Here is a 26156-nt window from a genome sequence, read left to right on the forward strand (position 1 = left end):
ATTTTTAACACTATTGCTTAAAATCTACAGAGATGCAGTTTTATTTTATTTTTGCAAGGAGGATCATTTACACAATGTATTTATACTATATTTTCATTTTTGTATGAACAATAACTATGCATTTTTAGTATGACTAAGCAATTAGCATGTATAAACTGCAAAAACACCATAATCTAGTGAATTTGTGAACCGAGATGCTGAACTAAATCTGCGGAAAGAGCTACAGCACTGAAGGGGACACACATAAATTCCATCTTGCACCACAGACAGAAATATTGCAAATGCACTTTATCAGAAAACAGGTCCTCATATTTGTATATTCTATATTCATATATTCTGTATGTAATGTTCAAAAATTCTAAATCAAATGTATTTTTTCCTCACATCAATAAACCGCAAATCAAGAGCTTTAGAAATTTAGAAACCCCACCTGTGTAATACTCCTGATAAATGCAGTTGACCTGAAACTCTCCTCACATACATTTCTAACAAAAAGCAATCATGGACAACAAAGAGCTTTAAGGAAGCCACTAAAATAAAGATACAGATCAAGACCTGGTTTTAAATGCACTTAGCTACAAATTGAGTTTTAGACTTTACTTAAAAATACTCATCAGATTATTACATTATAAGGTCTCCAAAGGAAGTCATAGATGATGCCTTTGCCATGTGTTTTGCCTTTTCAGTAAGTGGATGCACTGACCTATAAACAATCCCCTGTTAAGAGAACAATCATTCCTTGGCTGCTGGGTCATCCTAAAAATAACACGATGGCTAAATTAAACACTTCAGAATTCTCCAGGATGATCTCATACTGATGAGACAAAAACATCAAGGACATGCTTGTCAAGAGTGAGATAAATGACCATTCAGAAAATAACTGGTACCACCATAGCCTGCAACTGTTCTAAATTTATTGACAGCCACTAAAAGAACTAGCATGCAAGGATCAATCACCACCCATTCCTCCTCATGCATTACTGCAGGAGTTGGCTACTGTATTACTTGCAAGAGATGTAATCAGCTTTGTATTGGGGAAATTGAGAAGACTTGCTGATCATTTTGTTGAACACCTCCAGACCATCAGAATGAAGGATTTGTCATTTCCAGTGGCAAGGTATTTTAATACTAATGGACACTGCATTAATGACCTATCTGTTTGCATTGCCAGTTGTTGCTATGGCAGCAATGAAATTAGGAAACTCAAAGAACTGGTCCCTTTAGATCCCCAAGGAATGAATGCTATGAACCTTAGAACCCCAAAAATATACTTTTTCCACATATAATCTGGCTCCTCCTAGTAATTCAGTGGCACTTTGCTTGCACATTTGATGAAGAATCCCTGTCCAAAACATTCAGTTTCTCTCTCATGCTCACCTCAATATTAAGTAAATAATATTGGAATGACATTGTGTACTGTTTTTAAAGGTGGAAATGTAGTTCTACTCTTAAAGAACTATATAAACCAAGTATAAAATTAACCATGTTCAGACGGTCACATGAATCCAGTGTCCATGGAGAATGTTTAAAGGGAAGTTGTTCCATGAGTTGCTTATGGAAATCCAGACCTTGTTTTCCCCCTTTTTAACATGCCTAAATTAAACTTTTGCATTTACTGGCATATATTTGGTCAGTGTAGATCTGATGCTTGCATCACTGACTGATTCCTGATGTCACAGCAAGCCAAAACATTCTATATAAACATGGTATACAGAGTCTTTTATTAAAGAAATGATTAGATATCTACCAATTATTATTTATAAACTGTATTGTGAAAAAGGCTTGATTTACTAGGCATACCTAAAATGAAACTGATTTAACAAACAAAATGTTTGTAGGTAGAAATCAGTGATTATTCAAATAAATGCATAACATGCGGCTCACGACAAGACTCCCTCTAAAAGGAATACGCACACCAGCAGAGCTGTATGAGAAACACCGTTTTATTTGTTGAAGTAGCCGTTCTCCTCTGGTTCTTGATCAACGGAATGAATCATCAGTAGGTTATTTACATGTATTCTTTTTTTCAGTCCCAAAGTGTCACTAAAAAGCAGAAGTGGTGATGTGGTAGAACAAGCAGTCTTATAGAAAACAATCAGGTCATGAGAAGAGCTAGGCAGGGTGCCCTCTCCTGGACAGGTTTAGAAAAGGAGAAGTCTCTATGGGGAGCGTGGGCCACTTGACCCAGCCACGTGGAACTCATTCCTTCCTGTTCAGGCTCTCCGCAGCTGGGAAGGGGAACAGACCAGGCACTAATCTCTTCCATGCAGTAAAGACTTACGGAACACACACAAGGAGACAGAGCTCGGCTTGAGGCAGAGGGAGAGAGAGTGAACTAGGTGCCGGAGTAGCGCTAAGCGTGATCGTACTTGAACGCTGCACGCGTGTGCTAGCTTCGGTGTCTGGTCTCTGTGCAGACACACTCCACTCACTGCCCTCTTCCACAGAGGTTGCTTCCATACAGGAAAATGAATGACAAAGGTGGTAAACGGAAGAAGGAAAAAAATATATATCCGTAAGAGTCTCTGTAAATTTCCTTGTTTTTACATGTCTTACAATGTAAAGAAAATAACTCCCATAGTAGTAGTGCTTAAGTAAAGTTCAATATAGTCTTTTATTATAACAAAATAGGCAGTTCATGGAGGGTTAAATATCTGTTATTTCATTGTACAATAAATTTCTTTCATGTATGCACTGGCAATTGAAGCCATTGATGTACATGGACATCTCTTAAAATGGCAGTTCCTTACAGACTTTCCTACATGTAAAATAAAAGTACTGAAAATGTAAGACACTGATCAGAAAGTAAGAAAAAAAAAAACAGCATTTAACAATGACGTTTTGATGTTGACTTGTTCCTAGAAACTAATAAGATCAAAACAAAAAAAGCAAAACCCATGAAAAGGCTCTCTAACATGAAAATTTAATGAAGATCGAAATATGCGCGCCAACAGTCAAGAAAAAGAAAAGAAATCGAACTATGGTAAATGTTTCTGAAAACATGGGACTATGGACAAAAAGGAACAAGGAAAAAAGGTTAAAGAACACATGCTCTTAAAGCTATAACGTGCAAAGTTTTGCTTTTTGTGATTTGTTTTCCTCTATTTTATGATTCCAATGCCTGAGACTCAACTTTTGTTATACCTTACACAACGAGGAAAATAAAAATGATCCAGCTCAGTCTATGTATCTCTCCTTCCTTATAAAGTAAAACCTCCCTTAAACATTAAGGAACTGTACCGTTTCCAAAGCCTTGGTAATGGATGCTGGTCTTGTTTACCGCCTCTCTCTAAGTTGGAAGCAGTGGGAATAGAGGAGGACATAATATCCACACTTGTGGAACACCTGCTGAAGAGTTACTGGTAGGGGCTCACAGGTGTGGTGCACGACTTTAGAAGGATGAGACTGTGAAGTGATATTGGAGGGAGACTGAAGAGTCAGAGATTAATTTGTTTAGAAAAAAAAATGAACAACAAAAAAAATAAATACAACACTGAAAGAGGAGGAGAATGGATCTTGCAGTTGTTCATAGTTTTTCCTTGGACAGTACCCATATGTATGGCCCAGACTGTTCCTCGATGATCTGCTTGACTTGATCATATATTTCCTCTAAGGTGTCCCCCTGGACAATGGCTGCAACACGCATGCAAAAAAAAATAAATAAATTAAGTGATCTAAACCAAGTCATCAGGGGTAGAACTGTTAACAATGAAAAATTAACAGCAGCTCAGACACAAAGTTACTCATGGACTGTGTCTTCTCCAATTTACTGCACATGCTGGCTTGTACATCAAGACTAAAGTGACAGCTAGAGTTAGAGTCTGCTCTTATGCATGACTGGTCACTAGAGGGAGACACAGTGAGCTGACTAACCTGTGAAGTGCTCTGTGAACTCCTGCTCCAACTTCATGGCTCGGTCATATGTCTTCCTGCCCTGCTCCTCTGTCAGTCTCCTGTTCATCTCCCTGAGAAACACATACACCCAGACCATCTGATAATGGCCCCTTGTCTCAAATATGGAGAACTGCGTGTGTATACACACAGTGGAAAAAATGTTCCAAGATGATAGGGTTTGGTGTGAGTGGTATCAGTGTTGCCACCCGTCATGGTATTTGGATAAAAGACTTTACACGTGTGTGAAGCAAAATCTCTCAACCACTACATGTACACGGTTTGGAATGACTTCATTCATTCGTGTTACCCGTTTGTGTGTGTGGATGCGCGGCATCGAGTCTGCGGCTACTCACATAATGTTTTCCACTGATTTTGGTTTGATGAAGATCGCAATGGGATAGAGCTGGGCGACCTGCAGTCTCTTGATGGCGTTGCCTGATACATCTAGAATGCAGTGTTTGCCCTGATGGGAGCAATGCAAGAGCTCAGCACAGACAGCAGGGACAACGCATGCACAATGTCCTGCCATTTCTCTCCTTTAAACAATCAACAGACCGTTGAAGATTTCATTCTCCCTCTAATCCTAATCAAATTTAGTCCCGTTTTTCCATCCATATTCCTTTTGTTCAACTCCCGTCTTTTGATCCTTATCACACGGCTGCACTGGCAGTCTAGGATGGACTCCTTTCAAGGCAGAGGGAGGCTCCCGAACCTTTACCATGCACCACACCACACTTGCATGAGAGTGCTTTATCGTGCAACTAAGTGGAGTGAATCAGTATACCACTCTGCTTCAGAGAGCTGCTATCTCCTAGTAGCCAGTTCCTTTCCTTCCTTAACCCTTCTATTTAAAGTCCTGGCCATGGATGGCACAACAGAGGTTAATAATAACCATCGAATCACAGAGCTGCAGGACAGACTGATGCATTGTGCACAGTGTTATAACGTAGTATGGCAGCTTGCAGCACTGGGTGGACAGATCGAGAACAAGAGTCCTTAAATATTCAGGCTAAGCGGATGATTGGATAACTTCCACTAATGTCTACATAAATAATTCTGCATAAATATATACTGCACTCTGTATCTTGGGATTATGACTGATTTTACATGCCTATAATTATAATTACAGGCATGTAAAATCAGTCACAATGCCAAGATACAGAGTGCAGTATATTGGTAACATCTTATGAAAGAATGCTTGGATTGCTGTAATCCAAATGATATAATTATCATTAGTTCATTATGCAGTGCTTCCCCCAGAGTCTTACTTTCTCAGCCACCTCGCGCACAGACTGCACGCTGGTGCCGTACAGGTGGTTGTTGTACTGGCCCGCCTCAATGAACTTGTGCTCCTGGATGTCTTTTTCCATCTGCTCGCGTGACACCACGAAGTGGTAGTCCCGCCCGTCCACCTCGTAGTCCCGCTTGGGTCGGGTCGTGTCTGCGACGGTGGGAAAGGAAACGTGCGGGTTTGAGCGGGGAATTAGGCACAGCATCACTTCCCAGTCCTGACCGCCATGCTCTCGATGAGCGGCTCGAATAGCAAAGCTGTGTGATTCTGCTCTTGCAGAACATTCTAGAGTTGCAGCATTGGCTACTCAATTATCTAGAGAGGCAAGTATACTGAAATATAAATGCAATGCAAATGGATATATTATATGCCAATTTATAAAACTATTATATAATTTCTACAATCATGTGTTCAAACTCTATTAACTCTCACACCTGCCAAACAGCCCAGTGCAACAGACTGGAGCTTGTGAATGTGTATTCTATGGACAGCTGGACATTGTCTGTTCAAACAGATACTGATCACAACATGATTATGAATGAACTGCAAACACTGCAGGAACAGTTACAGATGTTGAATCTAACTACAGAAAATTATTTACTGCCCATAGTGCCCAAAGCTCATTAAGCTCATTTCATGCCAAACTGATGAGGTAACTAAAGCAGGTTTGTATAGGAAAAGATCTAATAATAATGATGCATTTAAGAAGCACTTTAGTGCACACACGAATATGCTCGCCCATGTGCACAAGCTCCCATCCTTCCAATACTCACGAGGAACACAGGAGCCAAACTTGTCAGGGAACTCTGATATCAGGTCATCATTGACTCTGTCCTTCATTGGGCCGAGGATGATCACTGGCCGAGTGTAGTTCACTGTGGAAGGAGAAATGAGCACCACACAACAAAAAAATTCAACTGCATTGTAAAGCATCACAATCAAACCATACAGTTTCTTTCCATGATACTACTATTACGGGCATGCAGAAAAGGCTCAACTTTTTTTCCTGGGATAATACAACCTAGTAATGCATTTATGATATAGTCAGCACATTTTGTAGAACTTAATTGGCAATTTAGCAAGTCTTAACCAGCTGGTTTTACAACTGCCCATAAATTAGGGCAGGGCTAACATAAAATCAGCTGAAGATCCTAACCAATAAATGGCTGAGGAGGTGTTTTAAAACGAACATGCATAAAAGCCTAGACTGATCTTCCGGCTGCGGTAGCGATTTAACCTGCGCGCTCACCTTCCTGCTGATGCACGGGCTCGTAGGATAGCACGTACTCCTCCTGGCCACCTGAGGGTGAAGCACAGTGTTATGCTTAAATGGAAGCCATGGGGCTTCTCTGCTGCCTTGCCATGTCTCTAGCTGCTCAGCGTTTTATGTCGTCAAGAGCGAGTTAATTTCACACCGCCAAACTCAAATTTGATCAGCAGAGGCTGTAAAATGCGGTGCTCGCTCTTGGTAACCACTAGAGGTCGCCTGAGGCCGTCAAGCATGCAGCATCTGTAAGGCAGTCGTGCCTGGGGCGGGACTGCTCCAGTGGAAGAGCTCTGCGGCTTCCTGCAGATCTCAGCCTTTCAGGCAGGTGAGTTATAGCACGTGACATGAAATCGCTCCTACTAGCACCCCACTTTAAGTAGCAGAGAAAACTGAATTTGACCACGAGTCTCTTGTTTGCTACTCATAAAGGTGTTCATAAGTACATACACTGCCTGGCCAAAAAAAAAAGGTCACCACCTGGATTTAACTAAGCAAAATAGGTTAGAGCCTCCCATTGGATAATTACTGCATGGTTGGTTTATGTTTCAGCTGGCAACAAGTTATTTAACCCTAACTGATGCAGTGAGTAGCTTCTCATTTGTTAAACAATCATGTCGAAAGACACATCCTGTGGTCGTATATTAATCTGTTTCAGAAGGGTCAAAGTATTGGCATGCATCAAGCAGAGAAAACATCTAAGGAGATTGCTGAAACTAATAAAATTGGGTTAAGAACTGTCCAACGCATTATTAAAAAGTGGAAGGACAGTGGGGAAACATCATTTTCGAGGAAGAGATGTGGTCTGAAAAAAATCTTGAATGATCCTGATCAGCGATCACTTAAACGTGTGGTGAAATCAAATCATAGAAAAACAACAGTAAAACTCAGGGATATGTTTAGTAGTGAAAGTAAAAGCTTTCCACATGCACAATGCAAAAGGAACTCAGGGGATTGGGACTAAACAGCTGTCTAGCCTTAAGAAAACCATTTGTCAGTGAGGCTAACTGGCAAAAAACGGCTTCAATTTGCTAGAGAGCATAAAGATTGGACTCTGGAGCAATGGAAGAAGGTCATGTGGTCTGATGAGTCCAGATTTACCCTGTTCCAGAGTGATGGGCGCATCAGGGTAAGAAGAGAGGCGGCTGAAGTGATGCACCCATCATGCCTAGTGCCTACAGTACAAGCCTGTGGGGGCAGTGCTATGATCTGGGGTTGTTGCAGTTGGTCAGGTCTAAGTTCAGCAACGTTATGTGCCCAAATAATGAGGTCAGCTGACTACCTGAATATACTGAACAACCAGGTTTTCCATCAATGGATTTTTTTTCTTCCCTGATGGCACGGGCATGACAATGCCAGGATTCATCAGGCTCAAATTGTGAAAGAGTGGTTCAGGGAGCATGACACATCATTTTCACACATGGATTGGCCACCACAGAGTCCAGACCTGAACCCCATTGAGAATCTTTGGGATGTGCTGGAGATGATGTTGCGCAGTGGTCCAAATCTCCCATCATCGATACTAGATCTTGGGGAAAAATTAATGCAACTCTGGACAGAAATAAATGTTGTGACGTTGCAGAAGCTTGTGGAAATGATGCCACAGTGAATGCGTTCCATAATCAAAGTTAAAGGCGATCCAACGAAATATTAGCGTGTGAGACCTTTTTATTGGCCCGGCAGTGTATATACCAATAATAGCATATGTACTGAATGACAAAAGAATAAAATTTATAAGTTTGTAAGATATTACATAATGTTTGTAAGATAATTACAAATGATAAACTCATTAAGCATAAGAGTAAAATGAGAAGAGATTTAATAAAACTACTGAAAGTGCAGGAATATTAATGCAATATAACAAGTGCTGCTAAATAAATTATTCTTGAATGTGATCAGGATCACACATACTACACAAGCCTATGTTTTATACAGCCTGAGAAAATAAAATAACATGCTTTAAAGTACAGCCACCACAGCCTCACTACTGATAGTGTCCGAGAGAAGAGAGAGGAGTTTTGGGGAGGGGCACTGGAAAGCTCTGTTGCTATGGAGACTGGGCTAGGATTTGGCTTAGTCCTGCCTGGTTGATTTGAGTATTGTATCTATCTATGTGACTGTGTAGTTGCAGACTTCCAGAACATTCCGCTGCCTGTGCCCTGCAATGCCCCTTACACATAGGGAACCGGCTTGCTCACTTGACCAGCTATGTTGATGTAACTTTGTGTAATATGTCACCATATGCTATATACACACACACATACAGTATTAAAATGTTAGCAAAATTTGTCAGTACAACCATATCAATTCATATACACATTAGGTCTTCATGACGGGATTTAGCCATGTACATCTTTGTGTGTGTGCGCGCGTATGTTAGTAAGAAAGCATTAGATATTAAGAGGAAAATCAGAGGGGCTGATGAGAACGATGGAAGATGTGAAGGAAAAAATAAGAGCAAAAACTTACGGTAACTACTTTCGCTATCACTGGCATTAGAGGTGACATGCTCTGAAATCACAACAAGGAGGGAAATGGAGAGTAAAAACCGAGGAACAGAGACACAAACAAACGAGTATAATGAAGATCTATAATACGAAAGTGGAAAGCCAGTGTGGCTGATAACCCAGGTGTAACCCAAAGACTGGCCAATAGGGGCACAGCACAAACCCTTGGAGAGAGAAAGCCCTCTGGTAAACCGAAAGAATAGCACATAGTAAACAAACCCCTACACCAGTCAAATTCCAGGCAGGGAAGCCACAGTACTGTGTAGTTTTATTTTCTCCTGTATTAACACACCTCATTCAGTTAGTTAAGCATGGTGTCCTTCTTACAGCACAGAGGAAAGCTAAACTGCACAGCAGTGTGGTTCGCCAGGCCTCGGGATGGTCAGCCCTGCAGCAGGCAATTACAGGCGACGGTATACAAATTAAACCCCAGAACCCAGCGTGCTTCACTGAGAAGTGCATGGGTTCAACAATACAGTAAGGCTAAGGAACTGTGCACTTAAAAATGTTATGGGGCCAAAGCATCTAACACGCTCCGTTTCACATACGAATGTGAAATGAAAAGGATAATCAACTAATAAAACTAAATGTGTCAGCGACTAATTTATGAAGGGCAAAACTTGTCTTCTTTAAGGCACTTTGTGAACATTTCTGGCTTCTTACGATATTAATTAAAGAGAGACGGAGATCTGAGGCAGACTGGTGATTGGCTAAGCCCAAACCCTCACACATCATCAGCAATGACAGCAAGTCCATCGTCCGTAGTCTTGCTTGAAGAGCCTTCCCCTGTTTGTGTGCACCCAGCGGAACTGACTGCACGCGCAAGAGCGGCCTTGGCATAAAAGTCAGGTTCTGGCCTAAAGGTAGATTCTCAAACTAATTCTACTGAATGTTAAAGAGGGAAGTGAAGTGAAGGAGTGACGAGTTGGCACGCTATGGTAATGAGCCATGAGTAGGGCTGGGTATCGTTTGGGCTTTTGCTGATACTGGTGCTAAAACGATGCTTTTAAAATGGTGCCGGTGCCTAAACTGTGCCTGAACTGGGATTTCTAAAAGAAAAACAAAATGTGAAGGTCAACCACATTAAAGAACATCTTTACATTCTCCCCCCCCCCCCCCCCCATACATGGCACGTCCGACTGGTTTAAAGTGTTATTCCGTGTGTTGCCAGTAGCTTCAATTAACCAGTCACCCTCTTTTCTCACAATTGTTTTAAAATATTTGTTGCATGTGTTGGAATACCTTCCGTTGAAATGCAGCCACACTTTAGACTGCTTTAACTGTTTAACTACACTGTTAAGCATTTTAACGGTGTTTAAGGTACTAGCTGATGGCCAACAATACGCATCTGCTGCCATCAGAGCAAGTGGGAGGTTAACTAGTGTGATACAGGCAAAGAAAGTAGCACCTGTTTCGGAGCACCAAACGGCAAAGATTTCAGACGACAGCTCCGACGAGTATTTCAGAGAAAAATCGAACTTGTATGATTTTCCACTTATCCCAGATGTGGTCCATCACCCAAAACATGCTTGGAATCCAAATTTTGGTTCTTTGTTTAGAACAAAAGCTGCTAACATTGCTAACAAACAAAGGAAGTCAGAAACCCAAATAGGCATCATAATTACATGTCCACAAACTTTCAGCTCTCAACCCCTTGAAACTGCATCCAGGTCTTAACTGACATTTGACATTTGGATAAAAGCTGCTGCTTTTATCCAAAGCAAAGTACAATTATGACTGAGTACAACTTGAGCAATTAAGGTTAAGGGCCTTGCTTAGGGGCGCCACAGTGGCAATCTGGTGGAGGTGGAGCTTGAACTGACAACCTTCTGATTACAAGTGGAGTATTTTAACCACTGAGCGGTGGTTTGTGGACGTAAGTTTTTGTTCTAAAGTAAAGAAGCAAAATTTTAACTTAAATATTTCACTGAACTATCCCTTTATATGGTATCAAAACAAGGCACCAAAATTTGGTCTGGTAGATACAGAGCATATAGGAATGGGTGCCATACTGGGACCGGATATCGGTACCCAACCCTAGACATGAAAGTGATGGAGAGAGAGAACGGTGTGGCCAACATCGAGAGTGGGGTGAAGGGCCATCTGCACTACAGATGTGATGGACGTCTGTCTGGTGGGAAGGGGGCAGAGCCTGGGCACTTACTCTGTCCTTTGGATTGCATGTCGTCTGGGTTGTCCTGCGGAGCGGTCAGCAAAAGAGAAAGGGAGCAAAACAACCACAACAGCACAGTGGGTTACTGAAAATGCTCTGGGAATAGCTTCCACCGCTGGGTCCAGCACCCATCAGCCCTCAAGGGAACGCAGGCGAGAGTGGTGCACAAAAAAAAAAACCCAAAAAAAAAAAACCCCACCCAGAGATGTACTTGGACTGTAGTGGGTGTTGGTTTTGCATTTGCAACCAGACCGAGCTGGGCTCCTCTGCTGCCAAGGTGCCGCTGATGGGTGCCATACCCAGCGCAGAAGCGCCCCCTGCTGGCCCTGCACGGCGTCGCCCTAGCCCTAGCCCTGGCCCTAGCCCTGGCCCTAGCCCTGGTCCTGGTCCTGGTCCTGGCCGAGCGCCGTAATACTTACGGTCCACATCGCTCGTTTCCTGCTCGCTCGCCTCCTTGCTCTTGTAGAAGGGGAACTTGCGGGAAAAGAGGTTCTTTCTATGCTTGTCATTGAGGGACTGCGGAGGAAGAGAAGGGAGGGGGACAAAAAAAAAAGAACAAAAAAAAAAAGAGAGAGAGAGAGAGAGAGAGAGAAGGGTGTCTGATGTTCGGATGGAGAAAATGAAAAGATGAGCTTTGGTGTGGACCTTGCGCATCGTTCCGGGCCCAGAGATTCTCCACAGGGCCAGTGAGCGACCCCTTAACCCTGTCCAGACTGCTAAAGCTCTAGCCTGCTGCAGGACTGCAGCCAGGCCAAATCAGCTGTGCTTGGTAAACAGCGTGTCATCCACGTATGCTCTCTGGCTCTTCGTTTGTCTTCTGCTTGTTCCAAACGCTAATCAGGGCCCTGGAAGGTTGCGCGAAGTCTGCACAGGCTGAACCAAATAAAGAAAACCCAGAAGTGAAGACGTGAACAAATAAAATGGCCTCGAGCCATACACCCCGCAGAGCTCAGATGGGTGAAACAGCAGGGACAGAATGTGAAGCTGGGCAAGAAGGGAAGAGAGAGGCAGCATGGGGTATCAGCACCAACCGTAACAACATCCAATGCTGCGGGTGTAGCAACCGGAGCTCCGAGAAAGTCAACTACACCCCTCTCTCCAGTTGCTGGGTCTTTGCCTTATGTTTTTCAAAAAAATAACTTTAGAAATGCTTTTGTTCATTTATCATCTGTCTGCTCCTAGGTCACTCACACACACTGGTCAGAGGTTTACCCATTTACCCTGCAGATTATTATGCAAAATCAAAAACCATTCCATAACCATAATTAGGTATATTTATATATGATCAGACTTCTGTACAGTAATGACTTCTGTTCCGTTATGAAATATTGTCCCTTATTATATTTTGTCTTCGTGTCTCAGAAGTATGACAATACAGCTGCCTTGAAAATGTACACACACTTTCAGACAAAACTAATTAAACTGACTACTCTGCAGTGTCGTTAAAAATGTTTGTTATTTCCAGGGGTTACCTCAACTGCAGTACCCTAATTTACATTTAAGGCATTTAGCTCAAGTCTCCCTTTCAAACGGCACATGGGGGAGACCCAGTCTGCTCTCCTGCCACTGATACTTCACAGGTTCCCTTACCCCTGTGTAGGCATATGGCTGCCATGCTAGTTTATGCAACAGGAAGAGGGAGGCGAGAGGTTCTGTGGGAATGTCAGACACAGGCATGTGCTTGGAAGTACTGTGGTTCCCGCCACTATCCTTAAGGGATAGCACCATGAGGAAACACAAAAGCCCCAGCAGGAGATATGTAGTCTTCAGGGTACTCTGAGGAATCCCTACCCAGCAAGACAAAGAGAATGTCAAAAAAGCTATAAAGAGAAAAAGGACAGATAAAAAAGAAAACAGAAGGGCATTAAGAAAGAAAGCACATGGCAGTATTTCAGTTTAAACGATTTTGACATGCTGAGAACCATCAAACACATTCTGTTATTAGGTCGCGGAAATATCAGCTATTTTACATATCAGCTATAGAAAATAACTTTAAAAACATACGGATACTCCCAGAAAAAACAAAACAAAACAAAAAAACCTCCGTCATCTAACTCCATCCTGACCAGCCAAGCGACACACGACATGCAGTGCACCAGTAGGCCGCGACACGTGCCTCACCGGGCGGAGCAGCGCACTGGCACTGCAGACTTGCAAACGGTGAGTGGAGCGAGGGAGGAGCAGAGTGAAAGGAGAAGAGCGGTGAGCGAGGGATGAAAGAGAAGGCTGGGGGTGTGGTGGCAGGGCAGTCCGACGTCAATGGCAAGCGTACTTCCCCCTGTGGGCTTTCCGCTCATGCATGCTCGGAGTGTTGGTTTTGGGGGGTTAGCATGAGGGGCGGCGGCGAACTGTCCCGCCCCAAATGTTCGGTGCTACTGTTATGTGGGTTATGTAATGCCTGAGAACTGGGAGGTGCCCAGCAGGGGGCGCTGTTAAACATGCTGTTAACTCATAACAGACTGTCCATATGCAAACTCGATTAGTGGATTATACACAGCACAGTACACCACACAAGTGGCAGTGACGAAGCATTATTCCATGTGAGTGAAGTATTAAAATGGCAGAATCATCATGAATAAAACCATTCCTATGGTACAGGCCTATTGTTAAAACATCTAACATGTCAATGGAGCTGCTTTTCAACTGAGTGTTAAGATAAAAAAATATTCTGGATATTTGAATTAGGTCCGTGTGAACCAGCAGAGACACAGAGTCACTCATCACATGCACATCTATTTCCAAAGCTTAGTCCCAAACAAAGGAAAGCAAACTTAAAGGAAATTGTAAACAGTGCAGTGGGCGCTTCTAAACAGAGGTATCCCTACCATAAATACACAACGCTATATAGATTATTCACACTGCATTATTCACACTGCTTAACTTTGAGTGGAGCCCTCCAGCAGCTAGGATGAGTGACAGAGCCACACGGCTGATGTTACAGAGGTTCCCCTTTCATTACACCTCACTTCTGATAAACTAAATGCTCAACTCACTTTTACATGCCTTCCCAGTAAACTATTATATGTTACTAATATCCGGGAGCCACTGTTGCGGCTGTGAGAAGCTAAAGGGTACTGCGTCCTTGTGGGGGTTCAGGGAGGGAGGAATGGACTTACCCCTCTGTTGCGTGATTTGGAGTTGAACTTGACTGTCTTTAACCTGGCTCTCTCTTTCTTCTCCACTCTGAGGGGAAACACACACAGAGGACTTTATGCCTCGCCAAGACCGCGGTTGCCGTGGAGACACTAGCTTTAAGAAACACGAGGCCCGATGTTGCAGCATCGCTGGGTGCAGATGGTCCTTCGGGGCAAAAGACCCCGTAAAACAGTGGTGCCACAATGGTTTGTACTTTTTCCCAGCAAAACAACGCAACGTGCCACAGAGCAGAAAAGAGCCCGATCACTTGGCAGCCGTGGTCTTACCTCCTCTTGCTGGGGATCACCCCCATCTCCTCGACCTCGCCCTCGGGGGTGACTTGCCGTGCCTGCCACCACTCGTCATCAGAGGCATTCACCACGTGCAGGATGTCGCCGAACTTGAAGTTCAGGCCCTGACTGGGCAGGCCAGAGTCCCTGGTTTTGTCGTAGTCGAACAGCGCCCTGGGAGGGGAGGTTTTTACGGTGTTAATGCTCAACAAGCTAAATCGCAGCACGCTCGTGATTCCTGTAAAATAACATGGTCTTTTAAAATAATGTTACGATGTGATTTAAAATTCTGAGCCAATTTCAAGTTAAATCTGAGAAAAATAAACAACAGAAAGAAGGGAAAAAATATAGAATCAAATACTATGTATAAGCAATATCACCATACCAAACAGGAATCTTAATCTCTCTCATAAATAATAATGAATCTCATAAATAATAATTATTTTCCTTTCTCACATACTAATGAGTACAAATGGCGCCAGCAAGCATCACAATCAAATGTGATGACTGAGTGTAGGGCTGCTGTGTGTGATGTACCTAACATATAGAGATCTTTTCTGACTGGTCCTCAGAGAGCCTGATCCAGAGCTGATGCTACTGTTCATCATCTGTTCCCGCAGGTCATGGATCTTAGCCTCAAAACGGCTGTACTCTGCAAACACACACACACACACACACACACACACACACACACACACAGGGTTGGCAGCAGTGCAGGGACAATGTGCTGAACATAATGTGCACTTCAGTGTTTAGCACGCAAGCTGTGGAGAGATGCTTCATACATGGTCAACAATGTCACATTTCAGAGGCTTTTCAAGTTTACCATGGGGAGAGAGGGAGAGAGAGAGAGAGAGAGAGAGAGAGAGAGAGAGAGAGAATATATTAAAAAAAAATTCCTGTCTTCTTTTGTGTTTACGGCAAGTCTTGTTTGTGGCTGTGCGGGTTAACAGCAGCAGGGGTCTGAAAGCCCTAACTGGGATGACCAGATCTCGCTTCAGTGAAAACAGAGTTTGAGCAACACGAGTTTGAGCAATCATCTCCAACATACAGCAGGCTCAAATGAGAAAAGATTATTCTCACACAGGACTACACGTGACGAGCCTAAAGTAATACCATAATAAACATCCAAGATCAAATGTGTTCCAGTGAGTCAAAGACTGAATAGAAAACCCAAAAGGTACATTCTACTAGACACTCCTTTAACTGAACTAGGAAATAGCCAACAAGACATTCCAGTATGACAGTGAACAAAAACAATTTAAAAACACCACCATCCTTCTAAACAGCTGAATATCACAGCTAGGAACTCAAACGGGGGGGGGGAAGTCAACAAGTCACCCCAAAACAAGAACACGCAACCATGCAATTGGCTGATACCTTCATTTTCCCCCTACATTTGCTGATCCTGATTGAACCAAGTGCACTACTTACAGTAAAGGCAGCTACTCCTTGTTTCTGCAGCCTGCCTGGACTTTCTAGAGAAGTACACACTTTCTGTTACAGACCGTTCCCTAATAGGGTGCTTCGACTGCCCGCTGCACGTGCTGGCTTCAGTAAAGACGGCCAGACACACAGCAGGCTACCTTGCTCACACTCTCTCTCTCTTTCTCACACACACACACACACACACACACACACACACACACACACTCTGCAGCTGAGAGGTGGTTTGTAAAGGGCTCGCAGCCCACCCCCGTCCCTCCATTGCTCAGTGTCAAAGGCGGTGTTAAACTGTCCTTTTAATAAATGTTCACATTTAAGCATTACAGAAATGGGTGTGTGCTGACGATCACAAGCACGCACGCACACACAGCAGCTGGAGAGGAGGCTATTATGGTGCCAGTAAACCTATGTGCTAATGTATCATCTAAATCATGAAGCACACCAGCCAGCACATCCATTTATTTGTTAAAAAAAAAAAAAAAAAAAAAAGGTGCAGAAAAGAAAAACAGACAGACCGACCCACACAGAGGGATTCCATATGTTTACCATAAAACCTTGGTGTCCAGGTCATTTCTAGGGTTGTACTACATCCTCGTGGTTTATTTCAAAGATTCATGCAAATGTTCCACCACAAATTGCAGGTTTTCTCAGCTCACAAGCAGCACTCTGTATATGTATAAATAAAACCAGACAGACTCAGTCATTAATAGTGGCAGGGCAAGGCCACTCTCTGGACATGGAAGCAGATGCGGCCATTGGCCAGACTGCATGAAATAGCTGCAGAAATCCTACCAGAGACGAGCAGGCAGCAACCCTACTGCTGTGGCCAGCATAACAGCATGCCATGGTGCTGAAATAACCTTGCAATCAGGATTGAGAGATTGGGACTTATCTGGGTCACTGGCAGAACAGCAATTAGCAGATCAGTAAAGAAGAGAGAGACGTGCAGCTAAACATGGACGCAGCTATACTTTGGCCAGTAGGTACTTCAAATCACAACAAAATCCTTGTAAGCCTGCTGGCTCCTCAGACATGCTGTTTGTTTCATAGGCTTATTGGACTCGACCTAATTCTGCCAGGGATTATGCTCTACCAATGACCTGCCTGAACGGATTCCTGTAGAAGACTGATTGGTCACCGGTCTGTCTTTGTGGGAGCGGTCGGGTTGGCTGACAGTTCTCCTGGCCGGTTAGGTGGGAGTGACTCACCCTCTGGTCTGTAGTGGGCGATGATGGTGACGATTTGGCCGGCATTCTTCAGGGCAGCGGCTGCTTGCTCGTGAGTGGCACTGCGAAGGTCCACACCATTCACCTGGAGGAGACATAGACGCTCAGCCAGACACTCAGCAGCAAGTGGACCCGTATAAACCTGCATCTGCAGCCAGTGTGAACAGACTGTGTGACACCACAGCTTCACACTGGACAATGAACTTGACTGTGGTTGCATTGCTGCATCTGGTAATTGCAGTAAGCATCACAACACATCAACAAGAACATTGGTGCGCCCCTTAGCGTCGCATGGTTAAAGCCTGACCAGAATTCTTTTTGAAGTAACTGCGCTTGTTAAATCGAGGCATTTACATGATCCAGAAAAGCACCCACAGAACACACAGCTGGTCCAGGATGTAGATTAGAATGCTAAACGTCAATGCTGTGATGACGTTAATGACGTGATGTGATGCTGTAAAGTGATGCGGTGCTGATGGCAATGTGTATAATGGTATGGTGTGCATCCCTACTGCACACGGAGCAAGAAAGCTCAGCTTAAGGCAGTAACGTTCTGTCTCGTCATTTCTGGTTATTTAATTACATGGTTATTTAATTTAGACTATGTTTATAAACTTGGCTGTAGCATGGTGTATAGATGAGCGGTGACGGTATGATCTGTATCGCTGTTCATCAGTGTGTGTTTGGGGCCACTCACCGAGACGAGGCGGTCTCCTTTTATCAGCTCTCCGCTCAGGTCAGCGGGGCCGCCTGCCAGGATGAAGGAGATGAAGATGCCTTCACCGTCCTCGCCGCCCACGATGTTGAAGCCCAGACCTGTGGCTCCACGGTGCAGGACCACTTTCCTGGGCTCTCTGTAAATGAGCAGCGACGCACCCACAGACACACGTACACAAGACACGCAGCATGTTCATACTGCAGCAGAGACTCCTCAGCCATAATTACACTAGTCATATTTCTACCAAAGGTTTGCCTAAAAAGCTTCACGCAGAACCTAAATCATACAGACAAAAATGGATCTTCAAGACATTTATACAAATGTGTAAAAAAAAACAGCAACAATGAAGTGTTGGAGCTCTGTACACACTGCAATGTTGGTGACAGAGCGCAAGTGAGCCCTTTTATTGAGACCATAAACAAGCCTATATATGGCCACAATCTGTTAGAGGGAGAGTACTGCTTGCAGATGCAGTACACTTGACTGGTCTCCAGAGGGCAGCGTTGCTATAGGTCTGCTCCACTGCGCAAAGCACCGAGTTGAATGAGGAGACACCCCCCCCACCCCCCGCAACTCTACAGTAAAATACGCAGATTATAAGGTCAAATACCGTTCAGTCATAGCTCATTACAGTTCAAAATGTCATGGAGATACATCTTTAAGAAAAAGGCAGTTGTACACTGTTATTTGCTTGAGTGTTCCTCCTCTCCCGAGAACTGCTTTAGCCACGCATGACAGTCACGCTCCATTTTCAAATACTCCTCTAAATTCAGATTAATTGAATCAGTTATTACACCTGATTACAACACTCTTGATTATTCATTTGCTGACAAACTAGCTAAGAGGCTTGGTAATGCACTGGTGATTTTATGAAAATTAACTGACAATGTGAATGGGGCTAAATTTGGAGCTTCTTAAAACGCTATAGCACTAATGATGCCCTGGACTAACCCACATCTGCGCAAATGCAGTTCTGCTCAATTGTTTGTAAATAAATTCCCAAATAAGGTTGTGTGATGGGGTGATGTGATTTTGTTTGTGTTTTGGCTCACTCTGAGTGAAATTAGAGAGATGGTGTTCCCAAACACTTGTCCTGCCCCGGGGGGGGGGGGGGGGGGGGGGGGGGGGGGGGGCTGGGGCTGCGGCGTTATGGGAGATAGAAGAAAATGTTCACTGCCATCATGCTTCACAACTTCTTTGGTGAAGCCCTGAAGGTCATGCTATCTGAGGAAGGTGAACTGGCAACCCGACACTGTCCTCCTCACCAGCCCTTGATAGGCTGGTGCTGCCTCAGCTCCGCCGTAAGGTAAAGCACTGAATCTTTGATATGCTACACGTCAAAGTACACTGTTGAACTTCAAAAAGGTAGCGCGATGTTTTGTGTTGTGCTCAGTATCCATGGCAACTGGCAATTAAGTGTTACCCCATAAGAGTAACACAACACCGTAAAGTCTTTACAATATCATTGTAAAGTGTTTTTTGAGCCTGCTTTCATTGTGTTCATGGCGGACAAACATTTGTTCATTTCTATAATGTAAATTGTGACAAACCGGCTCTAGAGACGGAAAATAAGCTCACAAATCTTGCCAGTTAAAATTCTGCGTTCAGTATACTTTTGAAAATTTGTATTTGATGCAGTGTTGCACATGAGAAATGTCAAATTTGCCTACCATATTGTAAAACCTCGCTATAGTAGTGATGACAACACAACATAGAAAAACAATTTGACCATATGCTAAATGAGCCAGGAATGGGAGTAACCGTACCTGGTGATGTCGTCGTCCCCGCCGGTGGGCCTCGGAGTGGGGGAGTAGGGCCCCGAGGTGGTGGGGGGCACTGGCTGGCTCAGGAAGCTCGGCGGGCTGATATGGTTCTCCATGTGTTGGGAATAAGCTGAAGGAAAGAGAAAAAAAAACAAAAAACAAACAAAAAAAACAGCCACCAAACATTAAAATTCAAATGAAAAACATGCCCATGTCAACAGCACAGGTCTGTTTTAAACATCTGTAATGTCCCAAACTAACAGTTTCCTTTGTGACAAAATTAAAATAAACAAATAGTCCAAGTAAGTACAACACCCCCCCCCCCCCAATTTTGCAAATTGGATGACCTAATCGCCAAAGGATCACGTCCCACAAATGGTGCTACCAATTTCCTTGGCTCACGTTAACTGAGCACCTCGGACCACGTGCTGACAGCGGGTCAAATCCTTGGCCTCTTCCGTTTCCTTTCCTTCTGAGTGGAAAACGAAGCCAGTCTGGTCCAGCTGTTCTGGGAGTTTGGGCCGCACCTGCCCACCGAGAGCCCAGCCTCCCTGCGCCGGTGGCACGGTGGTAAGCGATCCTTTCCACGGGCCTTTTGTGAGTCTCCTGTCCAGCGGAGGCTCTGTTTACACGTGGAGCCCAGGGGGAGGGACGGGTTCTGGAGCTCAGAGAGAGGTCGAGCAGTAAACCGATACAGCTCTCTAGCTCTCCCGCGCTCTCTTTCCTCATTCCCTTTGTCTCTGCCTCAATCTGTCCATCTTTCGCGCTGCTGCTATGCCTCCCTCGTTCTCCAAATTCCCTTTCTCCCTCTCCCTCACCCTACCTGCCTCTCTTTCACCCACGGACTGCGGCGGCTGTGCCAAACCCTGGGCGTGACAGCTTCCAGACTGTGCCCTATTTGCAGGCCGCAAGAACAGCTGGCCAGCGCTCAAACGCTGGCTGCGCTATCAAAAACGGAAAGCTTCCGTGCTCGCTGGTGAACGGGTGTAGCACTCTTTAGTCAGCACACAAGAACACAAGCTTTCTTTGCAGAAGTGTCAGAAGCTCAGGACGGGGCCTGGCAGGCCACGCTTGACCTGAAAGACCCGGGAGGCTACGATCTATTGGATCGGCCCATTAAAAGACGCCAGCTTTGACATACGTGACGCACATTTAATATGTGCCCCCACTGTTTTGACTTCACCCTTTGTTTATACACTCAATATTTGCAAACAATGGCATCTAAAAGCTCTCATATTGAAATTTCAGATATTGGAAAAGAATGTTACTAAAAATCACAATTGATACCGTTAGATGTGCCTTCGGCGTTTTCTAAACAAAAATGTCAGTTTTATATCAATATATGCAGTTTTGATTTGTTCTTCTTGTTTTTTTTCAGCAGCAGTGATTGGCAAACAATTATAATCAGATGAAGTTCTCTCTCTCTGTTTGCTTAGTGAGCCCTATTTTTCGTCTCAGTGGTCAACGTATTCCTGTTCGAACCATTTTCATTCTTTGCGGTTCTGAGCTTTATATCGGTGGAGGCTGGACAAACCTCTCCAGTTTTTTTATTGGTTTAAAAACAGGAAACTGCATCAGTGGAACACGCTTTCTGGCTGCATTTGTTTTAGTTACTGTTGCTAGTTAGCTCATTCTGCGATCAACATGCACCACTGCTGGAGAAGTCGAGAGAAGAAGGAAACATTTTTCATTCTCTCCTAAATGTTCCATAATATTCCAATAATCAACAACCAATAACAATCCCCTGAACATTGCGATATTAACATGAAGACATGTTCAAAACAACCTACATCAGAATGTACCTCACAGTTTTACTCAGCAAACACATTTTTGTTAATGGTGTTTGCTTCTCTGCTTAGCAAATACTTTGTGCTTTGTAGGCACAGCGCAGCAGACGAAAACAGAAAAAAACCGAAATACTAAATACTTAGGCATTATATTTTTTTAAAGAAGTCCTGACAAAGTAATTACAAGGAGCACTTCTGTCCCTGACAGTCCAGGCGCACATACAGTGCAAGTAAATATGTATTTTGCCACTGAATCGAGTTCTTAACAAATGGGGAGGTTTTATATAAATTAGCTTTAAGAAATTATTTATAAAGTAATATAAACTATAAATGTATAAAGTAATTGATGTAAAAACTGAGATACTTAGAAATGATGTGGCAAAGGTGAAATAAGGTGAACACCCAAGGAATTGCTCTTCAACAATAAATGTTTATGCACTTATGCTAATATATACAACATAGCTTTAAAAATCTTAGAGTGAAATCAGTGTGACAATGGTCCATGTTTTAACTGATTGCATTAAATTCAGTGTGCCAATGTTTCATGTTATACTCTGTGTTGCAATCTGGGAGTCAATAATGTAAATAATAGTGACAAAAGTATATAATAGTAATAATAATTATATAATAATTATGTAATACTAATAATGATTACATACAATAGTATATAATAGTAACAATAATGTGTATAATAGTGATTTATACTAGTCATGATATGCAGATTGTGCTCACAGTTAGTGATGTCTGGAGGGGCGAAGTTGTCATTCATGAAGACATTGTTGGGTTTTGCTACTTTCAAGTAGACGACGTCTGTTGTGTTTTTCAAGGCGGTCACAGCCTGCTCGTGGGTCACCTCCTCTAGACATGTGCTGTTCACCTGACACGTGCACGCACGCACACACACACACACACACACACACACACACACACACACACACACACACACACACACACACACACACACACACACACACACACACACACACACACACACACACACACACACACACACCTTACTTCAGTCTGCATTAATGTTAATAGCAAACAGCTTCCTGTGTTTGATCTGCTGAGTACTGATCACTTCTCACAGCCAAAAGTTTATCTCCTATTTGCAGCCGCCCGTCTTTGTGTGCAGCTCCTCCTTCTATGATCTTGGTGACGTAGATGCTGTTGTCCCCTGGGATGTGCTGATTCCCTACGCCCCCTGCTATACTGAAACCAAGACCTGGGATGAACCAAAACACCAAAACAGGGGGAGGTCAGTGCTAATGCTTTCATAAAATAGTGAATACTGCAGTGGTAAATTGGGCATGATGTGAGGGGGAGAAAAAGGCTTGTAAATGTAGAAAGCGCAACGCTGATTACAGTAAATCTATCTAATGCAGTATGCTATTGCTACTTCAAAAACACCATTTGCATTCCATCAAAAATCTACAAAAATAGAGCAATCCTGATGATATCCTTTTATAGTCCACCGAAAACAAACAAAACAAAACAAAACAAACAAACATGCCACCGTGATCAGGAAGCCACGGAACCAGAGAGTATAGGACAGGGAGGAGGGAGAAGAAGAGTTTCCATGGCAACGCAGGCTCCAAGACGAGAGGCTGCTGCGGTTAAGGGGGGTGGGGGGGGGGCAGGCTCTGAAGCAGCAGCACTGCCTGCAGCGCGCCGGGAGAGGATCTCCCGAGAATGAAAAGGAGAGGGAGGAGCTTCTTAGCCCTCCTGGCCCAGCATACGACCGGGAGCATCGCCCCATGTTACCACAGCAACGGCATTCAATCCCAAAATTCATTTAGCAGCGTCTCCTTCATTGCAATATGCTGAGGATTAGTAGGGAATTCAATGAGGAAAGAAAGACAGAATGAGGAGAAGAGAGAGAGTACCATAATTACATATGGCTTGTTCAAAGTTAAGGAGGGGGTTACTTTGTAATTAATTAATCAAGCATTTGAAAACCAACCTACCCATCAACCAACCTACTTATCTGTCTACCTATCTATCTGTCATTCAGTATGCCTCTTGGACTCCAAGACATTTCCATCTCTCCTCACTAGTTAACAGCCTAATAAACAGCAAACAATACTCAATACAATACAATTTCCTTATACATAATAGGGAACAGGGTAAATCAAACCATGCGTGTGGGTAATGCCATTGGAGTTAGCAGTTGTATCTTACTTCACAGCTCTTCTTGAATAACCAGCACAAGCTTTAGATATAAGGGAACGGAGTCCCAGCGTATGGGATGGTGTGGAGATGCAGCCACACCTTTGGGTCCTTTAACCAGTTTGATCTCAACGATTTTCTCGGAGACGGACTTCCTCCTCCTGACGTAGAGGCGGACGAGCGAGCCAGCCTCCTTCAGCGCCTCCACGGCTTTGCTGTGGGTCACGTCCCTGACGTCCACCTCATTCACACGCAGGATAACGTCATTCACCCTGCACGAAGAGCGTAGGGTCAACACGCGTGTACGTAGACGCCCAGTTCATCACTACTAAATCACATTTGTCGATAGCAGCAGAACTCATCAATGGTGACATTCCCATCAAAATCATATATCTAAGAGCTCTTAAGAAGTCTTGTAAGGAAGAAGGAAAAGAATCTCCTGTTTCGGTTACTTGTGTGAACCTTGGATACCGTTCTCCATCCCAATCTCTAAATGCAACCATGACAAATAATTTTACCCTGGAAATGCTTGCACACATGCATGCACGCAGGCACATGCCAACACACACATGCACGCACAAACCACTCACTCATACATCTCATTTATTCCGGACAGACACAAACCGAACAGGGCTAATCCATTCAGGGACACACACACCTATCAAATTGGATGCTGAGGGCGTGACTGCTCTTGCTCCATATGCATGCGTGCACGCATGTGAGGTCCGGACAATTTTTCTTCACGGAACATCCAAGCCTCTCTTAGTAACTCAGACACATCGTAGGGCCAGTCAGGCCAGGCTTCCACCCATGCGCGGGCCACAGGCAGCCTGACCCCTTTCACAGGAACGGCGCTACCCCATCTTTCGCCAGCTGCCTGTCATCACTCCGCTAGCGGCCTGTCATCTCTGTCGCTGCAGGGCCCCCCCTGTGTCCCTGTCGCTCCTGCAGTATTAATGAGGCTCTGACAGCGTTCTCAAGCCCCCGCAGTGGCCTCCACGCCCTCTCTCGTCTGCGCGAGTGACACTCTGGCTCGGGGCATGCACGCGCACTTACCGCAGTCGGCCGTCCTGAGCAGCCGCACCCCCGGGGATGACCTTGGTGATGAAGATACTGGGGTCTTCTCCGATGTGCGGGTTGTCGGTGCCGCCAGCGATGCTGAAGCCCAGGCCCGAGTTCCCCTGCAGACAGGGTGAGACACGAAGTGAGGGTGAGGCTGCGCCGACGTGAGCTTTTGGTTGCGAGACGTGAGCTTTAGGTTGCTAGTCGTTGCTGGTGACTAGCTAGAGGGGCATCGGGCCAGTTGGCAGCCAGTGACAAATCCATATGGAATGCATCCTATTCTGATAACAAAGCCATTTTGGAGGCGGCTGTGTATGCGTGTGTGTGTGTGTGTGTGTGTGTGTGTGTGTGTGTGTGTGTGCACGCACGCTCGAACACTGCCATTTAGGCAGCTCACAAAGCCTTGAGGTCGAGGGGGAGGTGCTCAGGTAGCTGATCAGCAAAGCGGGCAGGACAGCCTGCCGAGAGCAGCATTGTTTATTCATGCTGGGCTAATAATGTGCACTGGAGAGTGAGACGCTGTCCGTGCCACACAGACATCAGGACGGAGAAAGCCATAGGCCCAATCAGGGATTACGTCTCAGCTGGAAAAGGCAAGATTGTGTAACCCCACCCTTCCGTTTTCCTCTCCTCCCTGGTTACCGCGGAGATAAGGCATGTTTGTCAGACTGGAGAGGTCTGCATTGGCTGGCTGGACCGCTACTGCCACTGACATCTGGCATTTTAATTACCGGGCTTTAACTTAGCTGGGCAGGGGGGCATGCATGCTGCTTTTTTACCACTGGTTCAGTGAGGGGTGATAAGAAAAGGGTCATTTTACGTGACATGATTAAAAATGGGGAAAGAAAACTTTAAACGTGACATATAATGGGATCAGAAATGTAACAGTCACAACAACTCGCGCAACTCTTTCTGATGGGATCTTATCTGCTGTTTACTGTTGACACATCTCACAGGGTATTATGTGGGAAGGCAATTACAGCAAATTAATTAAATTAGAAGAGATGTCATCCAATTCACAGTCTTTCTTCTATCGCCATGATTTCCTGTCAATCGGCCGAGTGCGCTCAGTGTGTGCTGCCCCACTACGATGGCGACTGGTCGATAACAGTTATACTCCCTGTGGCCAAGCTTTGCAGACCATCGACGCTTAAACCAGGAGAGCAAGCCAGTGGGTACACACAAACACACACATGCACGCACGCACACACATAAAAACACCCACACAAACACAAAATGGCGACAGTGCTTGGTCCACTCACCCTCTCGAGAGTAATCTCCTCATACTCGTAGTCCGCCTCTGTGCCATTGACCTCGAGGAAAATCACACAGACGTTATATAACATATTACATGCAAAACAGTGTCAAGCATGACTGGAGTGTCTTCAATCCAAGCAACCTTCAGAGAGCAAGCAACAAAATATCTGGAGC

At 44.3% G+C, this 26156-nt stretch overlaps 1 protein-coding gene across 14 annotated transcripts in view; it reads right to left on the minus strand.

The window, feature by feature from the left end:
- Positions 1 to 1925: 1925 nt before the first annotated feature.
- The window catches only part of dlg1l (discs, large (Drosophila) homolog 1, like), a 72076-nt gene continuing 47845 nt past the window's right edge, over positions 1926 to 26156 (minus strand). For 8 of the 14 annotated variants that reach the window (XM_035527844.1, XM_027030774.2, XM_027030781.2 and 5 more), the window contains 19 exons: positions 25988 to 26038; positions 24720 to 24844; positions 23766 to 23935; positions 22583 to 22719; positions 22227 to 22371; positions 19711 to 19837; positions 17924 to 18080; positions 17209 to 17311; positions 15092 to 15206; positions 14552 to 14728; positions 14246 to 14312; positions 11549 to 11645; positions 8919 to 8960; positions 6435 to 6485; positions 5959 to 6060; positions 5163 to 5335; positions 4248 to 4357; positions 3874 to 3965; positions 1926 to 3633 (listed from right to left, as the gene is read on the minus strand). In XM_035527844.1, coding sequence (XP_035383737.1) covers positions 3527 to 3633; positions 3874 to 3965; positions 4248 to 4357; positions 5163 to 5335; positions 5959 to 6060; positions 6435 to 6485; positions 8919 to 8960; positions 11549 to 11645; positions 14246 to 14312; positions 14552 to 14728; positions 15092 to 15206; positions 17209 to 17311; positions 17924 to 18080; positions 19711 to 19837; positions 22227 to 22371; positions 22583 to 22719; positions 23766 to 23935; positions 24720 to 24844; positions 25988 to 26038 — 2148 coding nt within the window. In that variant the 3' untranslated portion in view covers positions 1926 to 3526. Of the gene's footprint in view, positions 3634 to 3873; positions 3966 to 4247; positions 4358 to 5162; positions 5336 to 5958; positions 6061 to 6434; positions 6486 to 8918; positions 8961 to 11120; positions 11155 to 11548; positions 11646 to 14245; positions 14313 to 14551; positions 14729 to 15091; positions 15207 to 17208; positions 17312 to 17923; positions 18081 to 19710; positions 19838 to 22226; positions 22372 to 22582; positions 22720 to 23765; positions 23936 to 24719; positions 24845 to 25987; positions 26039 to 26156 lie in introns of all 14 variants that reach the window. The other 6 variants (XM_027030818.2, XM_027030796.2, XM_035527843.1 and 3 more) reach the window with 2 other exon arrangements.

This window comes from Electrophorus electricus, chromosome 7 (genome assembly GCF_013358815.1).
Source record: "Electrophorus electricus isolate fEleEle1 chromosome 7, fEleEle1.pri, whole genome shotgun sequence".
Classification (NCBI taxonomy): Eukaryota; Metazoa; Chordata; class Actinopteri; order Gymnotiformes; family Gymnotidae; genus Electrophorus; species Electrophorus electricus.